At 46.8% G+C, this 23,105-nt stretch overlaps 1 protein-coding gene across 3 annotated transcripts in view; it reads right to left on the minus strand.

Moving 5' to 3' along the window:
- LOC142790166 (uncharacterized) overlaps nucleotides 1–23,105 on the minus strand; it is a 73,239-nt gene that overhangs the window by 21,592 nt on the left and 28,542 nt on the right. For all 3 annotated transcript variants that reach the window (XM_075885168.1, XM_075885166.1, XM_075885167.1), the window contains exons 4-5: nucleotides 14,054–14,098; nucleotides 555–596 (exon numbers count right to left, since the gene is read on the minus strand). In XM_075885168.1, the coding sequence (XP_075741283.1) occupies nucleotides 555–596; nucleotides 14,054–14,098 (87 nt within the window). The remainder of the gene's footprint in view (nucleotides 1–554; nucleotides 597–14,053; nucleotides 14,099–23,105) is intronic.

Below are 23,105 nucleotides of genomic sequence, written 5' to 3' on the forward strand. Positions count from 1 at the left end.
AAAGGACGGCTTTGTGCGTTTTTGCGTGGACTACCAGGCTCGATAAGATCACACGCAAGTACGTGTACCCTTAGTCACGCATTGAGGACGCCCTTGATTCCCTACAAGGCGCTAAATTCTTTTCAAGCATCGACTTGCGTTCTGGATACTGGCAGATTCCCATGCATCAAGACGATAAGGAGAAAACGGTGTTCGCAACCCCCGACGGGCTATATGAATCAAACGTGATGTTTTTCGGGCTCTGCAACACACCCGCGACTTTTAAGCGCATGATAGATACCATGCTGCGTGGTCTGAAATGAAAAAGTTGCCTGTGCTAGATGGATGACATTATTATCTTTTCGTCAACGTTTCTTGAGCACCTAGAACGATTAGATGGGCACAATTCGGCATGGGCACAATTTGGCATGGGCACAAATTGGGAACAGAGCTCTCTCATTGTTTCTTCCTAGATGTTTTCTTAAATATAGGGTACAGCTCAGTTATATTGTGAAGTGAACACCACGGGCCACCGAAATAGCCATATGTCTTCTTCTAACTGCTTGAATTCTTACCTGGATACGTAGTGCCGCATGGTGATGGTGGCGAAGGCAGTTCTGCGAAATATAATTATGAATATAAAAACATATCTAACAAAATGATCAATATATGATTATACCATAGTAATAGTAATACCACTGATTCGCGTCAAAATCAATTTGTTTTAGACAGGATTAATCAAGAAGAAAGATCTTATGTATTCTACATTAGCTTACACGTAGAACATGTTGCTGGGCCATCAACGTGCAACACTTACAACGATTGTGCGAGCAATCACGCAGCTTCTCTTGGCTATGTGTATGTATGTTAAGCGATATTGCAACACGGAATTTACTCTATGAAAACGTTGGAGAAATGCCAGTATTGCGTCTTTTAGTTTCCGTGAAATTTTCATGTTTACAGCACATTTCTTTACTGCAACCTCAGTTGCAGGATTTCCAAACAGTAACACTAATATGTGAAGTTTTACGTCCCAAAACCTCCGTTTGTTTATGAGACGCGCCATAGGGGAGGACTCAGGAAATTTCGACCACCGATTGTTCTGTAATGTGCATAGACATCACACAGTACACGGGTATCTATCATTTCGCCTCATTCTAACTGCGACTGGAGCGGCTGCGATTGAAGTCACGGCCTTTCGTTCCACAGCAAAGCTTCCGAGCTACTTATGCACCGAGACATGTATATATATATATATATATATATATATTTATATATATATATATATATATATATATATATATATATATATTGTTACGACCTCAGTAGGCGTCTGGGGGGTTTATTGATACACGGTTCGAGGGACGAGCCGTATCGGCGCAGGCAGATGATGATGATCTTCTTCTTCCACACCCCTTGCTTCTTTTTCCTTCTTCGTCCGGCACATACGTGGCGTAACATTTCCCCCCTCGCAGACAAAGCGCGCCGCGCGTTTCATGCAGTGTCGCGTTGACTGAAAGGCTTCAGGCGAGCGACATGCGTGACCTCTGTCTTTCTGGAACGTCTCCCGCTAGCTGTAAGACGTGCGATGCGGTAGTCGACTGCGCTCAGGCGGTCAAGGATAACAAAAGGTCCGATGTAGTGCGCGAGCAGTTTTTGGCACAAGCCACGTTTGCGTAAAGGCTTCCACACCAACACGAGATCTCCCGGAATATATGTGGCCTGCCGGTGCTTGCTGTCATAACGAACTTTCGATCTGTCTTGCGAGGCTATTGTACGTAAACGAGCAAGACGACGAGCTTCTTCGGCGAGACAAAGAGTTTCTGCTAGGGAGATTTCTGATTGGTCCCGATCAGAGAAGGAAAATATTGTATCCAGAGTATAACGGGGGGGTCGAACATAGAGGAGGAAGAACGGGCTGTAGCCGGTGGTCTCATGTTGGGAAGTATTAAACGCGTATGTGACGAACGGCAAGACATCGTCCCAGTTCTTGTGGTTCGAAGCAACGTACATAGAAAGCATATTCACCAGTGTTCGAATTGTTCGCTCGACGAGACCATTCGTCTGCGGGTGATAAGGCGTCGAGTGTCTGAGCTCTGAGCCACACATACGGAGAAGTTGTTCGACAACGTCTGCCGTGAATTGACGTCCACGGTCACTTATGATGACGCGAGGGGGCCCATGACGGAGTATGATGGAATGGAGAAGGAAGGACGACACTTGACCAGCAGTCGCGGATGGCAGGGCAGCAGTCTCGCAGTACCGAGTAAGATGGTCAGCACATACCACAATCCATCTGTTGCCTTTCGATGAACGCGGAAAAGGGCCCACAAGGTCAATGCCAATTTGTTCGAACGGAGAACTGGGAGGCGTCACAGGTTGTAGATGTCCGGCCGGAGCTGCTGAGAGAGATTTGTGCGCCTGGCATTGCGCACAACTGGCCACGTACAACTCAACTGACTGGCGCATACGTGGCCAGTAGAAGCGTTCCTGGGTACGATGAAGAGTGCGCGTCGTTCCGAGGTGACCTGAAGTGGCGTCATCATGCATGGCGTACAAAACAGATGACCGTAGTGCCTCTGGAACCACCAGCAGGAAGCGGGAACCGGTGCCGGAGATGGATTTCTTGTACAGTAGACCATCACGGACGCAAAAGCGGCTTTCCGGAGTGGATGCTTGTGCGATCACGAATAACGGATTCAAACTCACGTCCTTCCGCTGCTCAGTTTCAAAGGTGGCCTTATCCGGGAACGCTGGTGCTACGGACGCAATCAGATGATCGAAATCGTCAGCGTCGCAAACTGTAGCATCAACTGGCATCCTTGAAAGGCAGTCTGCGTCCGCGTTGTTTTCTACCTCACTGATGTTGCCCTCGTTTGGTATGAGAACCATGAAGATATTCTGACAACATGGGAACGCTTTGTTGAAGAAATCAAGAAGTGTTTCGGCAACTCAGCTGCAAAAAAGAAGCTTGCCGAGCAGAGTCTTGCACAGAGGGCCCAGCTATCCGGTGAGACCTGCACCGTGTATACTGAAGAGATTTTGAGGCTGTGTAGGGAAGTCGATTCCAGCATGTCGGAAGAGGACAAGGTGGGGCATTTGCTGAAGGGAATTGCAGAAGATGTTTACAACTTCCTTATTAGCAGGGAAAGCCTGACTTCAGTGTCTGACGTTGTACGGCACTGCCGCACGTTTGAAACCCTGAAGCAGCGCAGAATAGCGCCTAAGTTTGGTCGTCTGGCAAATGTCACCTCAGTAGCCAGCATAGAAGCGGCCTCAACTGGTGACCTTTCGGCAACCATCCGCCAAATTGTTCGGGAAGAGTTACTCAGACATGGCGAAATGACACGTGAACGGGCAGCTGCCACGTCTCCATCCTATTTCCCGCAGGACACCACTGCCCCACAGCTTACAGTTTATGAACATCCATCCGTCAACGCAACGGAGGTTGCAGGGCCTCGGCGTATTCAGCAGTCAAGTCCGGTTTTTTACGAGCGATCACAGTACCCTCAACGTTTCCGTTCCGTACGCCCATACCACCCACCGACAACTGATTTCATTGAATCTCGGGCTTACGCGAACGCTCGCAGACGTGAACACTTCGAAGAACGGCGACGACCTCGTCCTGCGCCTGTGTGCTACAACTGTGGTCTGACTGGTCACATATCGAGGTATTGCGATCGTTCGCGCATACCACGCTATGATCAGTGGACAAGCTTGACCGATAAACCTGCTGTCCCACCTTTTCAAGGACACTGGCCCACCGACTCAAGACCCGGCAGCAGCTTCTGGCACGGACACCGGCGCAACAACTCCCCTGCCTCTGATCGAAGTGTGACGCCACCTCCTGCGCCTCGATCCCACCGGTCTCCATCGCCACGGCGCCGCCCATCGTCACCACATCAGGAAAACTAAACAGTGCGGCCGATGGGGGTGAGGTCGCTGGTGACTTGCTGGAAAACGAAATACCCCCGTCTGTGTTGATGTTCAAGAACAAGGTAGAAGTTTTTGTTGATGGTGTGTGTACGATGGCTTTGGTGGATACTGGTGCTACAGTTTCGATTATGAGTGCTGCTTTTAAACACCGTTTAGGACAAAAGGTGATGTTTTTGTGGGAGAAGGCAACAACATTCTGTGGCGTTGGTGGTAACTCGCTGTGTCCCATTGGTGTCTGTACCGCAGAAGTGTGCTTGGGTGATCAAGTGTTTGTCACAGAGTTTACGATTCTTCCAAGGAGCACACACGACATAATCCTGGGGATTGACTTCCTTCGAATGTGTGGCGCCACTGTTGATTGTAGAAATGGAGAGGTGTACATATGTGATGCTGCCCCTGGAGAACTATTAGAGAATTCAGACAGGGAGCACGGTGCGCTCCGGGTCAGTGAAGATAGCATTGTGCCGGCATTCTCTGCAGTCTGTGTTCCTGTATACTCTTCACGCATTGAAAACAGTGACAGTGCGTTCGACGCATTAGTGGAGCCCTTTCATCTCAGTTGCATTAAGAAGAACACATTGGTGCCGCATTGCATAGTGTCACTCGTTCAAGGACGCACAGGACTATGGGCGGTAAACTGTTCAGCTGAGTCGGTGGTTCTACCAGGAGGACTGAAGCTTGCCAAGTTCAAAACATACTCACCGATGGCAGTGGCTGCCCTCAGTGATGCTCCAGGTGGGGCCTCAGCCAATACTTCTACGGCCGATTCAAAACTTTTACCTATGATCGACAAGTCACTTACTACTGACAAACGCCGCATGCTTCTGGACGTTTTGTCGAAATACGTGGCGATTTTCGATTTTTCCCATGACCATGCGCCCTCGATTCCCGCGTCTCGGATTCTCCACAGGATAAACACGGGAACAGCACAGCCCATCCGCCAGAAACCCTACCGAGTGTCGCCGTCTGAGCGCAAGATAATTGATGAACAAGTGCGTGATATGCTGCAGAAGGGTGTCATTCGAGAATCATCGAGTCCTTGGGCGGCTCCCGTGATTCTAGTCAAAAAGAAGGATGGTACCTGGAGATTCTGTGTGGACTATCGCCGTCTAAACTCCGTCACAAAGAGAGATGTCTACCCTCTCCCACGCATTGATGACGCTCTAGACTGCCTCCATTCAGCATCCTACTTTTCGTCCATAGACTTACGCTCAGGCTATTGGCAAATACCTGTGCATTCAATGGACAAAGAAAAGACGGCTTTCGTTACTCCGGATGGACTATATGAATTTAACGTGATGCCTTTTGGTCTATGTAACGCGCCCGCTACATTTGAAAGATTCATGGACACCATTCTGCGCGGCCTGAAGTGGAACATCTGTATGTGTTATCTTGACGACGTTGTTATCTTCGGGCGTACATTCAGTGAACATAACGAAAGGGTAGAGCTGGTTTTGAAATGTATTCGAAATGCTGGCTTGGTTCTTAATGCAAAGAAGTGTCATTTCGGAGCTCGACAAACACTGGTGCTGGGACATCTCGTCAACAAGGATGGCATCAGGCCCGACCCGAATAAGACGGCGGCTGTTAGAGCTTTTAAACCACCTGGCTCAGTGAAGGAGCTTCGGAGCTTCTTGGGCCTCTGCTCTTACTTTCGCCGATTTATTCCCGCCTTTGCAGAAGTTGCCTTTCCACTGACCTGTCTTCTCCGCCAAGGTGCTAGTTTTGAATGGACTCCTGATTGTGAAACTTCTTTCAACCAACTGAAGTTCTTGCTCACGTCGCAGCCTATCCTGCGGCACTTCGATCCTTCTGCGGCGACTGAAGTTCACACCGACGCAAGCGGCATTGGCATAGGTGCAGTCCTGATACAGCGATGTAATCAAGTGGAACACGTAATCGCATATGCCAGTCGTACTTTAAGTAAGCCGGAACGCAATTACACTGTGACCGAACAAGAATGCCTTGCACTCGTCTTCGCTGTGCAGCGATTCCGCTCATACCTATACGGTCGTCCTTTCCAAGTAGTTACGGATCATCATTCTTTGTGCTGGCTTATCAACCTTCGGGATCCGTCAGGCCGTCTAGCACGCTGGGCCCTCCGGCTGCAAGACTCTGCTCGGCAAGCTTCTTTTTTGCAGCTGAGTTGCCGAAACACTTCTTGATTTCTTCAACAAAGCGTTCCCATGTTGTCAGAATATCTTCATGGTTCTCATACCAAACGAGGGCAACATCAGTGAGGTAGAAAACAACGCGTGACAGTTGGGAGGCAGCATCCCATTTGTTGCAGTTGCTTACTCGCTTGAAATGTTTGAGCCATGAGTCCACGTCGTCATTGGCCCTCCCGGAGAAGGTTCGTGGCTCTCTGTGATACGGCCAAGAACTGCTGGGGACTGGTTCCCGAGCTTCTGTTTCGTCAGGCATGATGGCCAAAGAAGGAGGCAGGCCGGCGAGGCGACGACTCCGGCGAAATCCGAGGGGTAGCGGTCCCGTCGTTGGTTCCTTTACCCAGCACCTTCCACCACTCTGTTACGACCTCAGTAGGCGTCTGGGGGGTTTATTGATACACGGTTCGAGGGACGAGCCGTATCGGCGCAGGCAGATGATGATGATCTTCTTCTTCCACACCCCTTGCTTCTTTTTCCTTCTTCGTCCGGCACATACGTGGCGTAACAATATATATATATATATATATATATATATATTAGGAGAAGCCGAGGAAGAGGAAGTGCTTTTTGGAATAAACATGACGTATGAGCCCGGCCACGTGGTGCCCCATTCATCGTAGCGTCACACGAGTTGACAGGATGAAGAACTGGCCGCCACTCATCAGCTTCACATCATTCATAAAGCCACCGGCAATACGCCTCGACAGAATATCGACCACTAAAGAGGTGATCTCGAGCGCATGCAATTACCGGCACCATGTTAGAACCATCTACTGACCTTCTCATCCCCAAGTACACCAAAGCAACAGAATTTGGACCTGTACAGGACTGGTTCGACCTGTTCGAGCTCCACGCTACCACTGCATCTTGGTCGGAACGGGAGATGGTTACGAACTTCAGCGACTACGCCAATGGTGAGGCACTAATATATATATATATATATATATATATATATATATATATATATATATATATATATATATATATATATATATATATATATATATATATATATATATATATGGGATATGGCACAACGGGAGCGTTGTCAACAAGGATAAATATATTGATTTCCCAACAGTTTCGGGAGGGGTCCTCCCTTCATCAGGGGACCCCTCCCGAAACTGTTGGGAAATTAATATGTTTATCCTTGTCTTGTTGTTGACAACGCTCCCGTTGTGCCATATCCCATACCTTCACGAAGACTAACTGGCCCATTGAATTATTACTCCCACTATATATATATATATATATATATATATATATATATATATATATATATATATATATAAATATATATATATATATATATATATATATATATATATATATATATATATATATATATATATATTTATATTGAAATACCACGGTTCAGCTGACGCTTTATTCAAGCAACAGCAAGATGGCGCCGAGCATGAAGAGGAACGAAGCGAAGACCGATATTATGGTTATCGACAGATGAGGAAGATGAAGTCCAATGAATTCTTACACTAACTTCCCCCGTCGACGGAAGCGACCAGCCTGGCCGCGAATCACGCTGTGGAACACATACGATAGGGCTTGAGACACGAAGCGTGCACAATCTCTGTCCCACGGCAGCGTTTGTCAGTGGGGGCACGAACAGGGGGGATACGGTAGTTCACCGGTGAGGTCTGTTGGACAACTTTGTACGAGCCAAGATAGCGCGAATCAAGCTTCTCGCATAAGCCAGGTGTTCGTGCAGGAGTCCACAGAAGTACATCGTCGCCAGGGCGGTAGATAACGACGCGATGAGTGCCATCCTAACGATGTTTACGATCTTCTCGGCTAGCTTCGGTGTTTACACGGACAAGATGACGGCATTGAGCAACACAGGACAGAAACTGGTCGCAAACGAATGGTGAAGCGTTGACAGGACCAGAAAAGAATGAAACGTCAAGTGGTGATGTCGGTTGGCTTCCGTATACTAGGAAAAATAGAGAGTGAATGTGGTTCGTTAAACTGGCGTATTATATGCATACGTGACAAAGGGAAGAATGACATCCCAGTTGCGATGATCCGGTCGGATATACATGGACAGCATGTCGCACAGCATGCGATGAAATCTTTTCGTTAAGCCATTGGTTTGTGGGTGATAGCTAGACGTTGTTTTATGAACTGCTTTTGGTGCTTGATGAACTTCACTGAGCGTACTTGAAAGAAATACCTTGCCCCGGTCGCTCAAAAGAACACGAGAGGCTCCATGACGTAGGTAAAAAAACATTAAAGAAGAAAGTTGCTACTTCGGAAGCAGTTCCGGAAGTTATCGAGGCCATCTCAGCATACCGGGTCAAGTGATCAACCGCGGTGACGATCCATCTCTTGCCTTCTGATGTAGTTCGGAGGGGCCCAAAGAGGTCAATTGCGATGACAGAGAACGGCTCTGCTGGGCAAGGAAGTGGTTGTAGGGTCCCGACTGGAGCAGTAGTGGGTGGCTTGCGGTGTTGGCAAAGTGCGCACGAGGCAATATACTTAGCTACTGCCGTGTAAAGACCTGGCCAGAAGAATCGACTGCGAATGTGCTTGTATGTTTTGTAGCAACCCAAGTGGCCTGACGTCTGGTCGTCATGTGAAGTGCGCAGAGCTTCAGTGCGTAGTGCGCATGGTACGACGGGAACCCATCGGTAACCTTCAGGGCAGAAAATGTATCGATAGAGCACATCGTCCTTCAACTTGAATAGCCGGAGTTGTTTCCGGAGCCTGCATTTGGGGAAGATGAGACACCAGTAAGCCGACCGATGAGGTCAGTGCAATAAGAACAAGCTCACTGGTGAGTGGTAAGTACTGACGGACGAGTGGATGAAGGTAGAAAACAAATGAATGATGTCGACGAGGCGTCCTCCGCATAGCCAATTTGACAAGATGTGAGGTGCGCCGAAGACTGCGGCAAACGGCATCGTGACAAAGCGTCGGCCTCTTGATGTTGTCTTCCGATCTTGTAGATGACGTCAAAGTCATATGATTGTAACCGGGGAATCCAGCAGCCAAGTCGTCCTGACAAGTTTTTAATTGTGGACAACCAGCAAAGAGCATAGTGGTCTGTCAAAACAGTAAAATGTCGACCGTGTAGATATGAACAAAATTTTAGGATGGACCAGACAACAGTGAAGCACTCTTGTTCGGTTATCGAGTACCTCTTCGCTGCAGAGGTCAGAGTGTGGCTTGCATACACGACAACTTTCTCGCGAAAGCATGGTCGCGCTGGTGGAGTACGGCGCCGATTCTTTGTCTACTAGCGCCAGTGTGTAATATCGTAGGTGACTTGTCATCGAAATAACAAAGCACCGGTGGGGATGTCAGTGCCTGCTTGAGCTCTTGAAATGAGGCTTTACATTTATCATTCCATTCGAAGAAATCGGTACTAGCAGGGAGCTTGTGGAGAGGAGCGGCAATAGTTGCAAAGTTGCGAATGAATCGGTGAAAGTACGATGCGAGTCCAAGGAAACTGCGTAGTTCTTTGGAACGAAAGGGTCGCGGAAAGTTGTGGACTGCGGAAATTTTGTCCGGATTGGGCTGGATGCTATCTTTACTAACGAGATTTCCCATAACTTGTATAGCTGTGTTGCCGAAACGGCACTTCTTTGTGTTTAGTTGAAGTCCAGCATTGGAGAGACATGTGAGCACTTGATCTTGGCGTTGTAGATGATCAGCAAAAGTGGAAGAAAACACGACGATGTCATCGAGGTAGCATAGACAAGATTTCCACTTGAGGCCACGATGAACGGTGTCGATCATCCTTTCAAATGTGGCGGGAGCATTACATAGACCGAATGGCATACCGTTAAACTTGTAAAGGCCGTCCGGCGTAGAAAAGTCGGTGTTTTCTTTGTCTGCTTCGTCAATAAAAATTTGCCAATATCCTGACCGAAGGTCAAGGGTGGAGGAGTATTGGGCGCCTTGCAATGAGTTAAGTGCACCATCGACACGGGGCATCGGATATACATCCTTTCGGGTAATCTTGTTGAGCGCGTGGTAATCAACACAAAATCGTACTGATCTATTCTTATTTTGTACCAACACAACGAGTGATGACCAAGAACTGGTAGAGGGTCGTATGATGGTTCTTCTTAGCATATTGGTCACGTTCTGCTCGATGATTTTGCACTCGGCCAACGAAACTCGGTAGAGACGACGGCGTACAACAAACTGACCTTCAGTGTCGATGCAATTATGCGCAACTATGGTCTGTCCTAGTGCCGAAGCATTAGCGTCGAAGGATGCCTGGAGTTGCATTAGCGAATTTAGCAACGCCTCGCGTTGAGAAGCAGAAGGGTCAGGATTTATCCCGGCAGCAAAGGAGAAGGAAGTAACAGACTGGCCCTGTTATGTTCAGCTGGCAAAGCGTTAAGACACACCAAAGATATTGGTTGGGTATCCACATAACGCGACACTGCAGAACCTTGAGGTAGGACGACAAGCTCCAGAGTCGGGTTCGGGCCAAGTATTATCGCAGCACTGTCTTTGAACCGCACCAGGATTGAGGGGAGTATGACGCCGCGAGCTAAACAGTGGCTGGAAGGGGTGATAAGGACGTCACCATTGGTAATATTCAGAGCAGTGATGGTGATGAGTTGCTCCTGACCCGGGAGCAGTAGGTATGCAATCGGAAGCTGTGAATAAATGCAGTGATCTCTCGTCGACGCGTTAACTGCAGTGAACGGTCTCGGTCATCTGGACTACACGTTGACGGCAAGAAATTATTGCAGATGCTGATGAGAGAATGTCCCAACCTAAAATAAGTTTATGAGCACACGAAATTAAGACAGCGAAGGTGATGTGATGACGAATACTATCAATGAAGACACGCACTGTACATTGGGCCGATGGTTTAAATATTGCTCCATTGGCCCCAATAAAAGATGATCTAAGGTAGGGCGTCTTCACTTTCCGCAATCGAGAACACAAGTCGGCACGCGTAACTATAATAGTTGCTCCCGTGTCCAAAAAAGCCAACCCCCGCTCACCATGCACCGTCACAAATAACATGTTTAACGGTCGTTCAGGAGGAATTGGGTCATTTCGCCTCGATGCAGTTTTCCCTCCAAAAACTGTGCACTGTTTAGTTTTGCGATCGCTGTGCAGGCAGTTGAGCGACATGCCGAAGTGCTTAAACAGAGCATCGGAGTGGCGAAGGGGAGCGTGGTCGGGACGCACGTGTATTGTTGGTTGTGTTGAAATGCGCACAGTAGACGGGAATCGGTGGTTGGAAGGACTGTAGGCTTAACGGTTGTAACCTCGAGCACATGTGTCGTCACGTTCAAAAGCGACATAACCACGACGTTCATCTTGATGCCGACGTCGGCAGAACCAGAAAATATGTCCTCGAATTGCACAGTAGTAGCAAATAGGCCGTGGGTCCGCCAGGATGAATGGTATGTAGGGTTCAGTGGACGGGCGACTAGATGTGCGAGATGGTGGTGATCAGCACAGGTGGTGATACTTGAGACGGCGAGGGTTGAATTGAAGCAAACTGTGCGTACGTAGCGAGTTGGGGGCAAGGTGGAGCATGGTGGGTGCTTTGAAATGCTGACATTTGGAACGTTGTTAGAAGAAGGTACACTGTAGGCTCGAAATTCCTCACAAATTATGGCTTTAATGATGGATCGGAGCTCCTTATTGTTTGCTAAGGGGTTCTCAGAGAAGTTGGGTCGCAGGCAGATTGACTGCAAGGTACCAAGCCGCTGGCATACAGAGACGACGTCGGAAACCATCGAAGAGTTGTGCGCGGCGAGGGCGTTTAAAGCGGTAGGTCCGATACCCTTCTGAAGGTACCGGACACGATCAGCTTCTGGCACGGTGTCGTCGATATGGTGGCAAAGTGCAAGCACATCCTCAATATAGGAAGTGTAGGCCTCACCGCAATGTTGAATGCGTTCTGCCAGTTTCTTCTGAGCGACTTCTGAATGGACGGTCGGTGTGCCGAAAATACGTCGGAGCTGGTCTTTGAAGGAAGAACAATCGCGGAAGTCGCTCTCATGATTTAGGAACTATGTCTTGGCAGCCTAAGAGACGTAAAACTGGACGCGTGCTAATTTCGATGCCTCGTTCCAGTTGTTGTAGACGCCTACGCGGTCATAGTGGTCGAGCCAGTCTCCGACATTTTTGCCAGGCAGACCGGAGAAGATTGGAGGTTATGAAGCATGGAAGCTTGGGCAAGTTGGTAGGACATAACTGCATGCAGGAACAGCGCAACCTAGAAGTAGTTACTTCGTAACTACGGAAGTGAAAAAAAAAACAAGGACAGAAAAGAGCGCTCTTCTGTCCTTGGTTTTTTTTCGCTTCCGTAGTTACGAAGTAACTACTTCTAGGTTGCGCTGTTCCTGCATTCAGTTATGATTGGAGGCTCCCGCGGGGGGTTGTTGACCGGGCTGGGGTTGGCGGCGGGTGGTTAGGCCAGCGGGTGGTTCGGTTAGGCTTGCTCTTTTGCCATGGCGCCCTGCTGGTGTAAGCGACGTCCCGAACAGAGCTCCAGGAGCTGGCTTTGGATCGAGCAAGGTCGAAGAGATCGGGAATCACCTTCCACCACTTGAAATACCACGGTTCAGCAGGAGCTTTATTCAAGCAACAGCAAGATGGCACCAATGATGAAGAGGGACGAAGCGAAGACTGATAATGGTTATTGACAGATCAGAAAGATGAAGTGCATTGAATTCTTACACTATATATATATATATATATATATATATATATATATATATATATATATATATATATATATATATCTATATAGCAGAAGCCGAAGAGAGAAGATAAGCGCGTGCACTAAAGTGATTGAATGTAATTTCAGCCACGACGCATCTGTGTTGTCTAATGAACAATTAAGAAAGCACAACAGATCCTTGAAGGACCTGGTAATTTAACACTTGTAGTTTCATTGCTCCCATTGTGGGGTGCACATTTCTTTTTAGAGTTTAGCGTCAGTTCAAGTTTTGTTCAAACACAGAAGCCATGAAGCATGAGAACTTGTTGAATCTGTGGTCATATCAAGATTGTCGCAAGCTCGTCTCAATAGCGTGTCGTTGACGCCAAGTAATAACGAAGTGTTTACCTTGCTATAACGGGAAGAATATGTCATGTGTGTGTGTGTTTTTGTTCAGGGACTGAGCATCTGCTTATTTTTTTTTGCGCATCCCCCACACTGCCAGTACAGTGTGCATAAATGTTTTCCATTTCCACTAGAAAATATTTGTTGAAAAATGTGCGCTCGTTTTCGTGATTTTTTACCACGTCTCTATTGTGTAATTTCGCACTGTTTGCTACCATGGGTTGAATACAAAATCCACCATCAATACTAAAAAAACGCAGATGTCTGATGTCCCACTAAGCTGCAACCAGGCGTATATTGGAAAAACAGGGTACTGGTACGATGAAATAGCACGCTAACACAACTGTACAGTAAACAATAACGCAGGTGTGCATATGGCTGAGCCCTGTAAGCGATGCAGGTAGCGTCCAATCCTTAATCAGCCCATATTTTTTACACAACCCTGTGATAGATGAGAGAGGAAAATAATCAAGGGCTTTTACATTGTGTGTGCAGGATACATTGGCATTAGCTGCGTGTACTTATAGCACTTCAAGTAAAAGAGATTGTCTTCTTGTCGTGATATATTTTTAACATGTCATATTTGCGATATTGATTTTTTTTTCAAATGTAAGCATTCGTGTTTCTTCAAACAAACTCGGTTGGTAGTTTGCGCTGGTCTGTTGTAAGTGTTTCTGTAATATCCTCGCGTTTTTTCTGCATAGCTTTTTCACTTAGTCAGCGACACCAACTTTCCCACACCAAGCTCCTTCACCTTCAAGGCTATTGTCTAGGTTTTAGATAAATGCGCACGCTTTGTTTTGGGAGGACGAAAGTCAGCTAGTCCCAAAATTTGGTCGGCCACGTTTTAGCTGAAAATATTGCTTCTCAATGAAATAACTTTTTTGTGCACATAAACACTTACGAGGTAATTGTGGAGGTGGCTGTGGTATTTCTTGAACAGTGTTATCTGAAAAGAGAAGAAGTAACTTAATTTTACACCAGTGTACAAATATTTATGAACTAATGTTATGAGTTTTGTACGTTTTCATTACCAAAAATTGAGCTATTGCTTGCTTAGTTTATCCCGTTTTCAGAGTAGAACGTTCTGGCAATGATGCTAAACTTTCCTTGTAAACGTAGACCAGAACCTGCCACCTACCTACTTTTTAACTCTTTATTTTAGCAGTAACCTCTCAAGCCCACATATCTGTCATACATGACATTAGTTTTCCCGTGTTCTTAGATTTAGTTGCGCAAAAAGAAACCCACGTGGATGGTCACATGTACTGTTTTATTTCAAGAAACAAAAGGTATTATTATTATTGTTAATATTATTATATTATTACTCGTGCCTTATATGAGGATGTGGTTTTGGAATATTAAAGCGCAGATATTCTTAACTGCATGCACACCACCTTCCTCACACCTATTATATTGCTGTAACAAACCATTGTGTGCATTTTTTTGTCCTGTATATTATGCCACTTCCACATCCTTAACCCCTTGTGATAAGTACCGCTATGTTTGTTTGTTTCCAATGCACGCTAAAACACTGACATTTTCCGCCGAACCTAGCGCGTATACTATATTTTTTTCTTAGCGGCCTCAGCATAGATGTCGAATACATAGTCGGAAGATGCTTTCAGCAATTATATAGGTGTAACACAGCAATGCAGCCCTACAGGGTTCTCATTTCCGCTACCACACCCAAAACTCAACAAGGAACAGGTGAACACGTGGCGACAGCTATAGATGAGCATGCTGCTAAGCCCGGGGATCCTAAATGTCTGTAACCTAGAGCTTTATTCGTCAAGCGCGTGTTTTTTGAAGCCAAGGATAATCTGCATACCTGGCATTGGGACACGTGAATTTTGTTGAAGAAAAAGAAGCAACGGAAACGACGCCAGTGAAATTCAAAGCATCTTTTCGGTAGTGTGTTCTTTCTTTCCAACCGAATACACGCTTTCGTATGCAAGATTTCAAAGTAACTAGACGAACAACTGACCATCTGTAAGAAAAGTTTCTGGAATGTGAGAGTACTGGGGTTACAGAAGGAGACTCAGTCTCAAACCAAACGCGCTCTGAGATTGCACTCGTCAGATTCGCCATTGAGGACCATCTGTGTGCAGTACAGCGGGCAGAGAAACCAACAGGAGCTGAAGAGTTCGCGTCCAGCCCTAGGTGGGGATAATTACCTAAATAAGCTAAATGCTTGCTGGGCTGTTTCTTTAAATCAAGATTGTGTTTCTTCTTCATTCACAGCGGAGAGCCGTCACTCAAAATTTGATATTGCCAGTCCGCTTACAGCCCGTGTTTTTTTTTCTCGGAAAATTTTCTTTTCTTTATCATAAGTGGCTCTTTCTTGACAACCTAGATAAACGTATACAACAATATTCAAAAGATAAACCATTAACGTTTTTTTTTTCATTGTTGGCACTTTTACCTTCGAGACTACAATACATGTTTCCCACAAACATAATTAACAAGATCCCTTCCGTTTTGCGCTTGTCCACTGAATAACTTGAACAACAATTTCGTAATATGCTAAATGGCTGTTAAAGCACCCATGAGTCAAACCATAGTGGTGGGCTTACGATTCTGCACCTGCAAGCGGACAAGTGGTTCCTGGTTCTACCAATAAGTGGCCTTTCCTCTTTTCGAGATCGCAGATGGATCGTGGTATCACGAAGAAGTTCAGGGGCATTGCGAAGGATCGGGGAGAAGCACATGATGAATTTGTTTCCTTTTTTTGTTTTAGTTGAGGCTCACCCGTCACATGTGGCACTCCTCATTTTACATTTCTGAGTGTTATCACATTCACGACTAGATGCACGTGCTCACTTGAGTGGTCCGTTGGATCATTGAATCATAAGGATCATTGTACGCTAATCAACACAGCTATTTTGAAGAATGCCGCGAATCCTTACGAAAAATCCTGCTCATTTATTGTATTGAAAACAGTGAATTTGTAGATCATTTTGAACAAAACTTTCCGGTAACTAAGGAGTCTTACGAATTTTATGGGATGTCCTCTCAGTGGCATTTGTCAGAACTGCATTCTGAACGTGTAACTTCTCCTTTAACTACCAAATTAAACCTGTTAAGCAAATGTGTTCTAGTAGGCGTTCAATCTTTATAAGACAGCCACAAACTTTATGCCTTTTAAGCATTCATGATCTCATCAAAACGTTCTGTTTGGCTTTTTCTTCTTTGTAATAATGTGTTGTGATTGAATATCCAAGTAATGGGTGCTTAGGCTGCAAATTATATATCTTGCGTTCAACACATTTTCAGACTACTTAAGCCTGCAAACTAAACAAAAAAGTGTTTATTTTAACAGAAATCTTCATACTGATTTCTATTTAGACGAAGAGACGAAAGTTACCCCCCATAGTGCTATTGTAAAAATCAGTCGTACTTCCCCCCCTACCCACTCTACTGCATAAAGAAGAAAGCCAGGCGTCAACTACGGACTGAAGAGAGAAATCAAGAGGCCGCAAAAGTTGACGAACAACTGCCAAGGCGCGCGAAGGAGGAGAAAATAGGAAACAACGAAAACTCGTCTGCGCATATTGAGGCATAAGACGGTGCCTATAAAACAAGTAAATGGAGCGGTATCCGTGAAAAGAGCTGTCAATGTATTTGATATGCTTGCTATGCAACACATGGTTTTCTCGTGCTTGTGCTACAACCATTATCGATATTGGTCTGATGTGCGACCAATGGCGGCGCTGCGAATCACGCTTGTATGACGCCAGTTCGAGGATTGACGCACTTTCAAAGCGCGGCGCCGAATGAAAACCACCATCGTGGTAAAACTCGGCCAAGACACAGTTCGATTGGTCATCTTGTGTGTGGTGACTACTGACGCTGTTCCAAGAACCGTGAGTGTTCGCTTTTAACAGGTATTTTTTGCACAACACTTTGTTTTTTTTAAACTGTGGCCGCTTGCCTCCGTGGTGAGTGCTGCGCCATCATGGAGTACTGCTCCGTGCCCCTGTATTATCACCCACCCGTGAAAAGGGTGTTAGTTTTTACAAATATCATGAAGACCCGAAGCTGAGAAAGGAGTGTATAGTCAAACTTAGCGAGGGAAAGCGCCCCACACTTCATCGAACTTGTGCAGCAAGCATGCACTTCGCTAACTGTAACTTTTGCTATACATGCCCTACGCTCGACTTTTCGGTAAGCTTGCAACCGTGTTTCAGCACCTCGCCTGTACTTCAGTCATTCATTCCACGCAGGCTACAAGCGTAGGCGACTTACACCAGGTGAGGTGCCTTCCCAAAACCTACCACGAAGACTTCTTGACAGGGAGCCGACGACGCGGCCTCTGAATCGCCTCGGGTAAGCGCACCTCGTGAGCTCAGCTGAGCGGTGTTGGACATCTTAGATTACAGCTTTATTTTGTTGGTGTACTTACATATATACGTAATATATTGATAAAGACAAGCACATTGCTTACCATAACTTCATAAATGAAACTTGCTTAGCTGTTATATACATTCACTAAAGGCTGTCACATAATGTTTTGACCCTGTGTGAGCTATAATAAATCAGCGATAGCTATATGATTTATTCTTATACACGAGCGACAGCCTTGTGCGGTATTAAGAACCACTTTATGATGTCGCTATAAAAAAATCAATACTGAGACAAACTGTAGTCATTTACATCGGCCTGGGGCTGCATTAAGGTGGAACTTGCCCCCTTCCCGAGTCACAACACTGTCTTATAACCCTCTATTCTCTTACGGCGATACAACACTGGCTTGGGCCATGCCGACGCTCATAGGTACACTCTAGGCGCGATTATCTGAAATTTAATAATTAGATGCTGCTTTGCATTTCTAGTAGATGCCATGAACCATTGATTGGCTGCGGAAGCAGCATTTTAAACAAGCTGCTCGGCAGTACTTATCTCATGTGTTGTTTGCGAAAGCCACAGTGGCAGAAATCAGCGATTTTCACACATATCCTTATGTTCTCTGCCACTATCGTGGCACTGCAGAAAAAATATAACAAGAAAAAGGTCAGGCGTGCCCTTCAGGATTTTGTGAAAGCTGAGGTTCTTTTCACGGGCGGACAAAGCACACCAAGGCACAGAGCAGTACTTCCCCATTTCGCAACACCCGATCACTACGGGTGCGTTGTGTGGTGGGTTCGCGAGTAAACGTGTTATCATGACCAGAGCTGTGACGGTAATGCGATCTCCATTAACGGCATCGGCTGCTCACAATCAACAACGTAACCTGCGTCGTACAACACCACGCCATCAATTAGACACGCGACGTATCGCTAGATGTATCTTCATGCTTGTAGATGCTGGAAAAAGGCACACCCATTTGAATTTCAAATCACCTGAACTCACAGCATCCAATGATGGAAACTGCAGGTTGGGAGTGGGAGCCCCCACAGATATTTTATTTCTCTTTAAGACCAGCAATGCGGTTGACGGCATCGGCGTGCTCATCGGCCATCTGGCAAGTTTCTTGGCCCTGTCAGTTGGGCGGCAACTAAACCAAATTCATAATTACACTCGAGAGCATTCGTTGAAGACGTTCTTGACACTCGTGGGGCTGTTCGTTTGAAATAGTTCTCCCACGAAGCAGAGAATGCGCGCGGCTGCAGCGCGGTTGACAGCGGAGTCTACCCACTGACGTCCCACGCGAGAGGGAGCCACATTAAGATATCGAGGCCTAGGGAGAGAGAGAGAGAGAGAGAGAGAGAGAGAAGGAATGTAGTAAAGGTAAGGAGGTTAACTAGACTATGCGTCCAGTTTGCTACCCTACATATGGGGAGGGAGAGAGGGGAGTAAAAAAGAGAGAGAAAGATAGACACATGTCACTTCACACACACAGTGCCGAGTTTCACAGGCGGTCTCTCAATGAAGTTGCTGACAAGTATCTCAGGAGGGCTTGTGTGGCTTTCTGTGCTGACGGCCCCGCCACGGTGGTCTAGTGGCTAAGGTACTCGGCTGCTAACCCGCAGGGCGCGGGTTTGAATCCCGGCTGCGGCGGCTGCATTTCCGATGGAGGCGGAAATGTTGTAGGCCCGTGTGCTCAGATTTGGGTGCACGTTAAAGAACCCCAAGTGGTCTAAATTTCCGGAGCCCTCAACTACGGCGTCTCTCATAATCATATAGTGGTTTTGGGACGTTAAACCCCACATATCAATCAATCAATCTGTGCTGATGTGCTGCGCGACCAGGCTCCTAGGATCTTTGCTTCATTAAATGGTCGGTCATTGAGTCTATTCAAGGCACACTGGAGAGTCCGGCGATCTTCATCAAATTGGGCACAGTGGCACAAGAGATGTTCAATAGTCTCTATACAGTTGCAGCTTTCACACATGAATGAAGCCACCATGCCAATGCGATGGCTGAATGACTTCGTAAACGCTACCCCAGTCCACAGCCGGCACAACATTGTAGCCTCACGTCGAGAAACCTTGGATGGCAGTTATTTCTGGAGTAATGACTTAAGACACTTAGGGCGATGATTGGAGTTAAGTGGAGAAATCCAGTGCGCAAGCGTGGCATTATGCGCGATGTGATGAAATTCTCTAGCTGCAGCTACTCTTGACAAGGGTATTAACAGTGTGGGAGCTCCATCGTGGGCACATCGGGCAGCGTCGTCGGCGAGGAGGGTACCCCTGATGCCACAGTGGCCCGGCAACCATTGTAAAACAATATCGTGTCCTTGATCAGCAGCGCGGTGAATATTTCATTAATACGATACACCATCTGTTGGTAGTTTCCACGTCGTAGACTTCGCACGCATTGAAGGGCGGCCTTGTTGTCGCTGAAAATGGCCCATCTACTAAGGCATTCTTGCGTAACAAACTCCACAGTGGCTCGAAGAGCGGCGAGCTCGGATCCCGTAGCTGTCGTGACGTGTGATGTCTTGAATTTGACGGTGATTGATCGAGATGGTACGACAAAGGCACCTGTCGAACTTCCCGAGACTGAACCGTCCGTGTAAACATGAATTCGGTTAGCATACGACAAATGCAAAAGGTCCAGTGAGATCTGCTTGAGGGCTGGAGATGACAGGCTTGCCTTTTTAGATATCCCCGGCACTTCAAGGTGCACAGTCGGTCTTTTCATGCACCACTCTGCAGATAGTGGTATGGTTGCGGGTGAGAATCTCCACGAGATGGAATTCTGGTTGGCCGCAACAACTTTGGAAAACGCTGCCTTTGGTCTTTCTAGTGGCAAGCTAGCAAGGTGGTGGTTAGGCACTCTGGATATGTGACGGATATGTGTCTGGAGTGTGTCGACAGTTATATATGTCGTGATCGGATGGTCTTTAGCAATACCAATTGTTGCTAACGTATTAGCGCACCGAGGTCGCCCCAAGCATGTGCAGAGGACTTGGCCTTGAATGCTTTGCAGGACCCTGATGTTAGTTTTTCCGGCGTTGGAAAGCACGGGCGTGCTATACCGCAAGTATCCCAAGAAGAGCGCTCTGTACAGCGGAAGCATAGATGACACTGATGTGCCCCACGTTTTACCAGCGAGAAATCTCATCACGTGTGTGATAGAGCTGAGCCTCTTCTTCAAGTGCGAGATGTGAGCACTCCACGAGAGATCTCTGTCGATAATGACGCCCAGGAATCGGTGACATCTCATACACGAAAGGTTCACGTTGTCGATAGAAACAGGATAAGAGATCATGGGCTTGCGGGTAAAAGGGACTAAGGCGCACTTCTCGGTGGAAATTGTGAGGCCTCGAGCATGGAGGTACGTCGACGTTATTCTCGCTGCCTTCTGTAGCCGTGCGCGTACCTGGAGTCGTGTCACTGCTGACTCCCAGATACATATATCAGCGTATGTAGAGATATTGACTGATCGAGGTAGACTGTACAAGGCCAATGATCGTGAGGTTAAACAGCGTAGGGCTGACAACCCCGCCTTGTGGAACGCCGCGAGCGGTGTAATGATCAACGGTGCGGCCTTCCGCAGTGAGCACGAAGCTCCTCTGTAGGTAGCTCCGAATCCATCGAAACATTTCTCCACTGATTCCAATGTTCACCAAGGCAACTAGGATAGCATCGTGCGTTACGTTGTCGTATGCACCTTTTACATCGAGGAACATTGCAACCGAGATGCGCTTGAGTTATTTCTGTTGTTACACAGAGGTTACGAGGTCGATGACATTATCAATAGAAGAGCGGCCTCTTCGAAAACCAGCCATGGCCTCTGGGTACATATTATAGCGTTCAAGGTACCACTCCAGGCGTGTCAGAACCATTCTTTCCATTATTTTCCCCACGCAGCTGGATAGCGCAATGGGTCGATATGATGCCAGATGAAGTGGCGACTTTCCAGGTTTGAGGATTGGTACCAAGCGGCTGGATTTCCACCTTTATGGAACGACGCCATCGTTCCATGACTGGTTGTAGCATTTTAGTAGCTGGTCTCGGCCACGTCTTCCAAGACGGCATAAAGCAGCGTATGTATACCGTCCGGCCCAGGTGAAGATGAACATCTGCAGGTGGCTAACCTGCATCCAGTTCATCGAGTGAGAAAAGCGTATTCAGTTCAGAACCTCGTGCTACGGTAGCATCCCCGAGAACTTCGTCACTCATGGTAACCACATTTCCCGCAATCCTCACGCAGAAATCTTCAGCAACGTCAACCTTCAGGCGGCCTTGATGGAGAGCAAATGTTCTGAATGGACGATGTTGTGGAGTCGATCCAAGACCACGCACCGTCCTCCATATATGGGACATAGGCTTGCGAGGATCGAGTGATTCACAAAATTTCTTCCACCATTGGTCCTCCATCTTGTCCATTCGACGTTGGATTTTCTTTTGTAGACGTCGAGCGTCTCTGAGGTCATGAATTGAATTAGTGCGCCTGTACCTCCTCTCCGCCCGCCTACGAATCGTTCGTAGTCGTTCAAGTTCTATATCAAATCCTGTACGCTTTGATGTGTATTTAAAGGCACACGTAACCTCTTCCATCACATTTTTCATTATCTCCTCGAGGCCGCACGTGATACCATCGCATGCATCTTTCACCTTTGCCTTGTACATTGTCCAATTAACTCTTCTATTAGTTCATGAGGAGTTGATGAGTTGATGAGGAGGAAAATGCAAAACCTTTGACCGTCAGATACGTTGGAATATGATCACTGCCTTGAGTCTCAATATAAGTGAACTATCGCACTTGTTGGATGAATTGCCGTGACACCAATGCAAGATCCAAGCAACTGCTATATCTCGAACCACGCAAATGCGTTGGACTGCCGTCATTTATAACGTTGAGTTCGTGGCGTGAGGCGAATTCAGCAAGTTTCCGGCCTCTGGAATCAATCTTTGTGCTTCCCCAAAGCAAGTGATGAGCATTAAAATCACCAATAACAATCCAAGGTCCAGGTGTAGCGGTCAAGATGTCATGTAGTCTTTCACCATCGAACTGACCAGAGGGTGAGATGTATGCTCCGATAAGTGTGAAGGCTACCTTTTTCTTTGCAACGCGGAGGCAAACGTATTGATTTCCGTTATGGGGTTGCACCAAATGTGGAATGTAGGTTAAATCTGTGCGGATATATATAATTACTTTGCTGGGCTCACCACAAGTCGATGAAGTGAAGGCTTCCTGGCCAGAAAGCTTTATCGCTTTTGACAAATTTGGTTCATATATTACTAATATAGGAAATCTGTTGCGGAAAACGTAATGCCAAAAACATGAGATCCTTGATTTAAGCCCTCTGGCATTCCACTGTAAAACTGTCGCACTACGTACTTCGTCTCGGAATGAAGGCAGTGAATGAGCCATTTTGTCTATGTGAAGTTGGCAAGCACTGGACTCAGGGCATCCGATACTTGCACTGCGCATCGTGCTGTAGGCGTGTTCGTCTTGCCTAGAAGCATGCGTATGGCATTGATGAGAGACTTGATCATCGTCAAAATTTCTCGGTCACGCTCTGTTGCCTCATCTTGGCGAGATGCAGAAAGTGGTGCTAC

The sequence above is a fragment of the Rhipicephalus microplus genome, unplaced genomic scaffold (genome assembly GCF_043290135.1).
Source record: "Rhipicephalus microplus isolate Deutch F79 unplaced genomic scaffold, USDA_Rmic scaffold_75, whole genome shotgun sequence".
Lineage (NCBI taxonomy): Eukaryota > Metazoa > Arthropoda > Arachnida > Ixodida > Ixodidae > Rhipicephalus > Rhipicephalus microplus.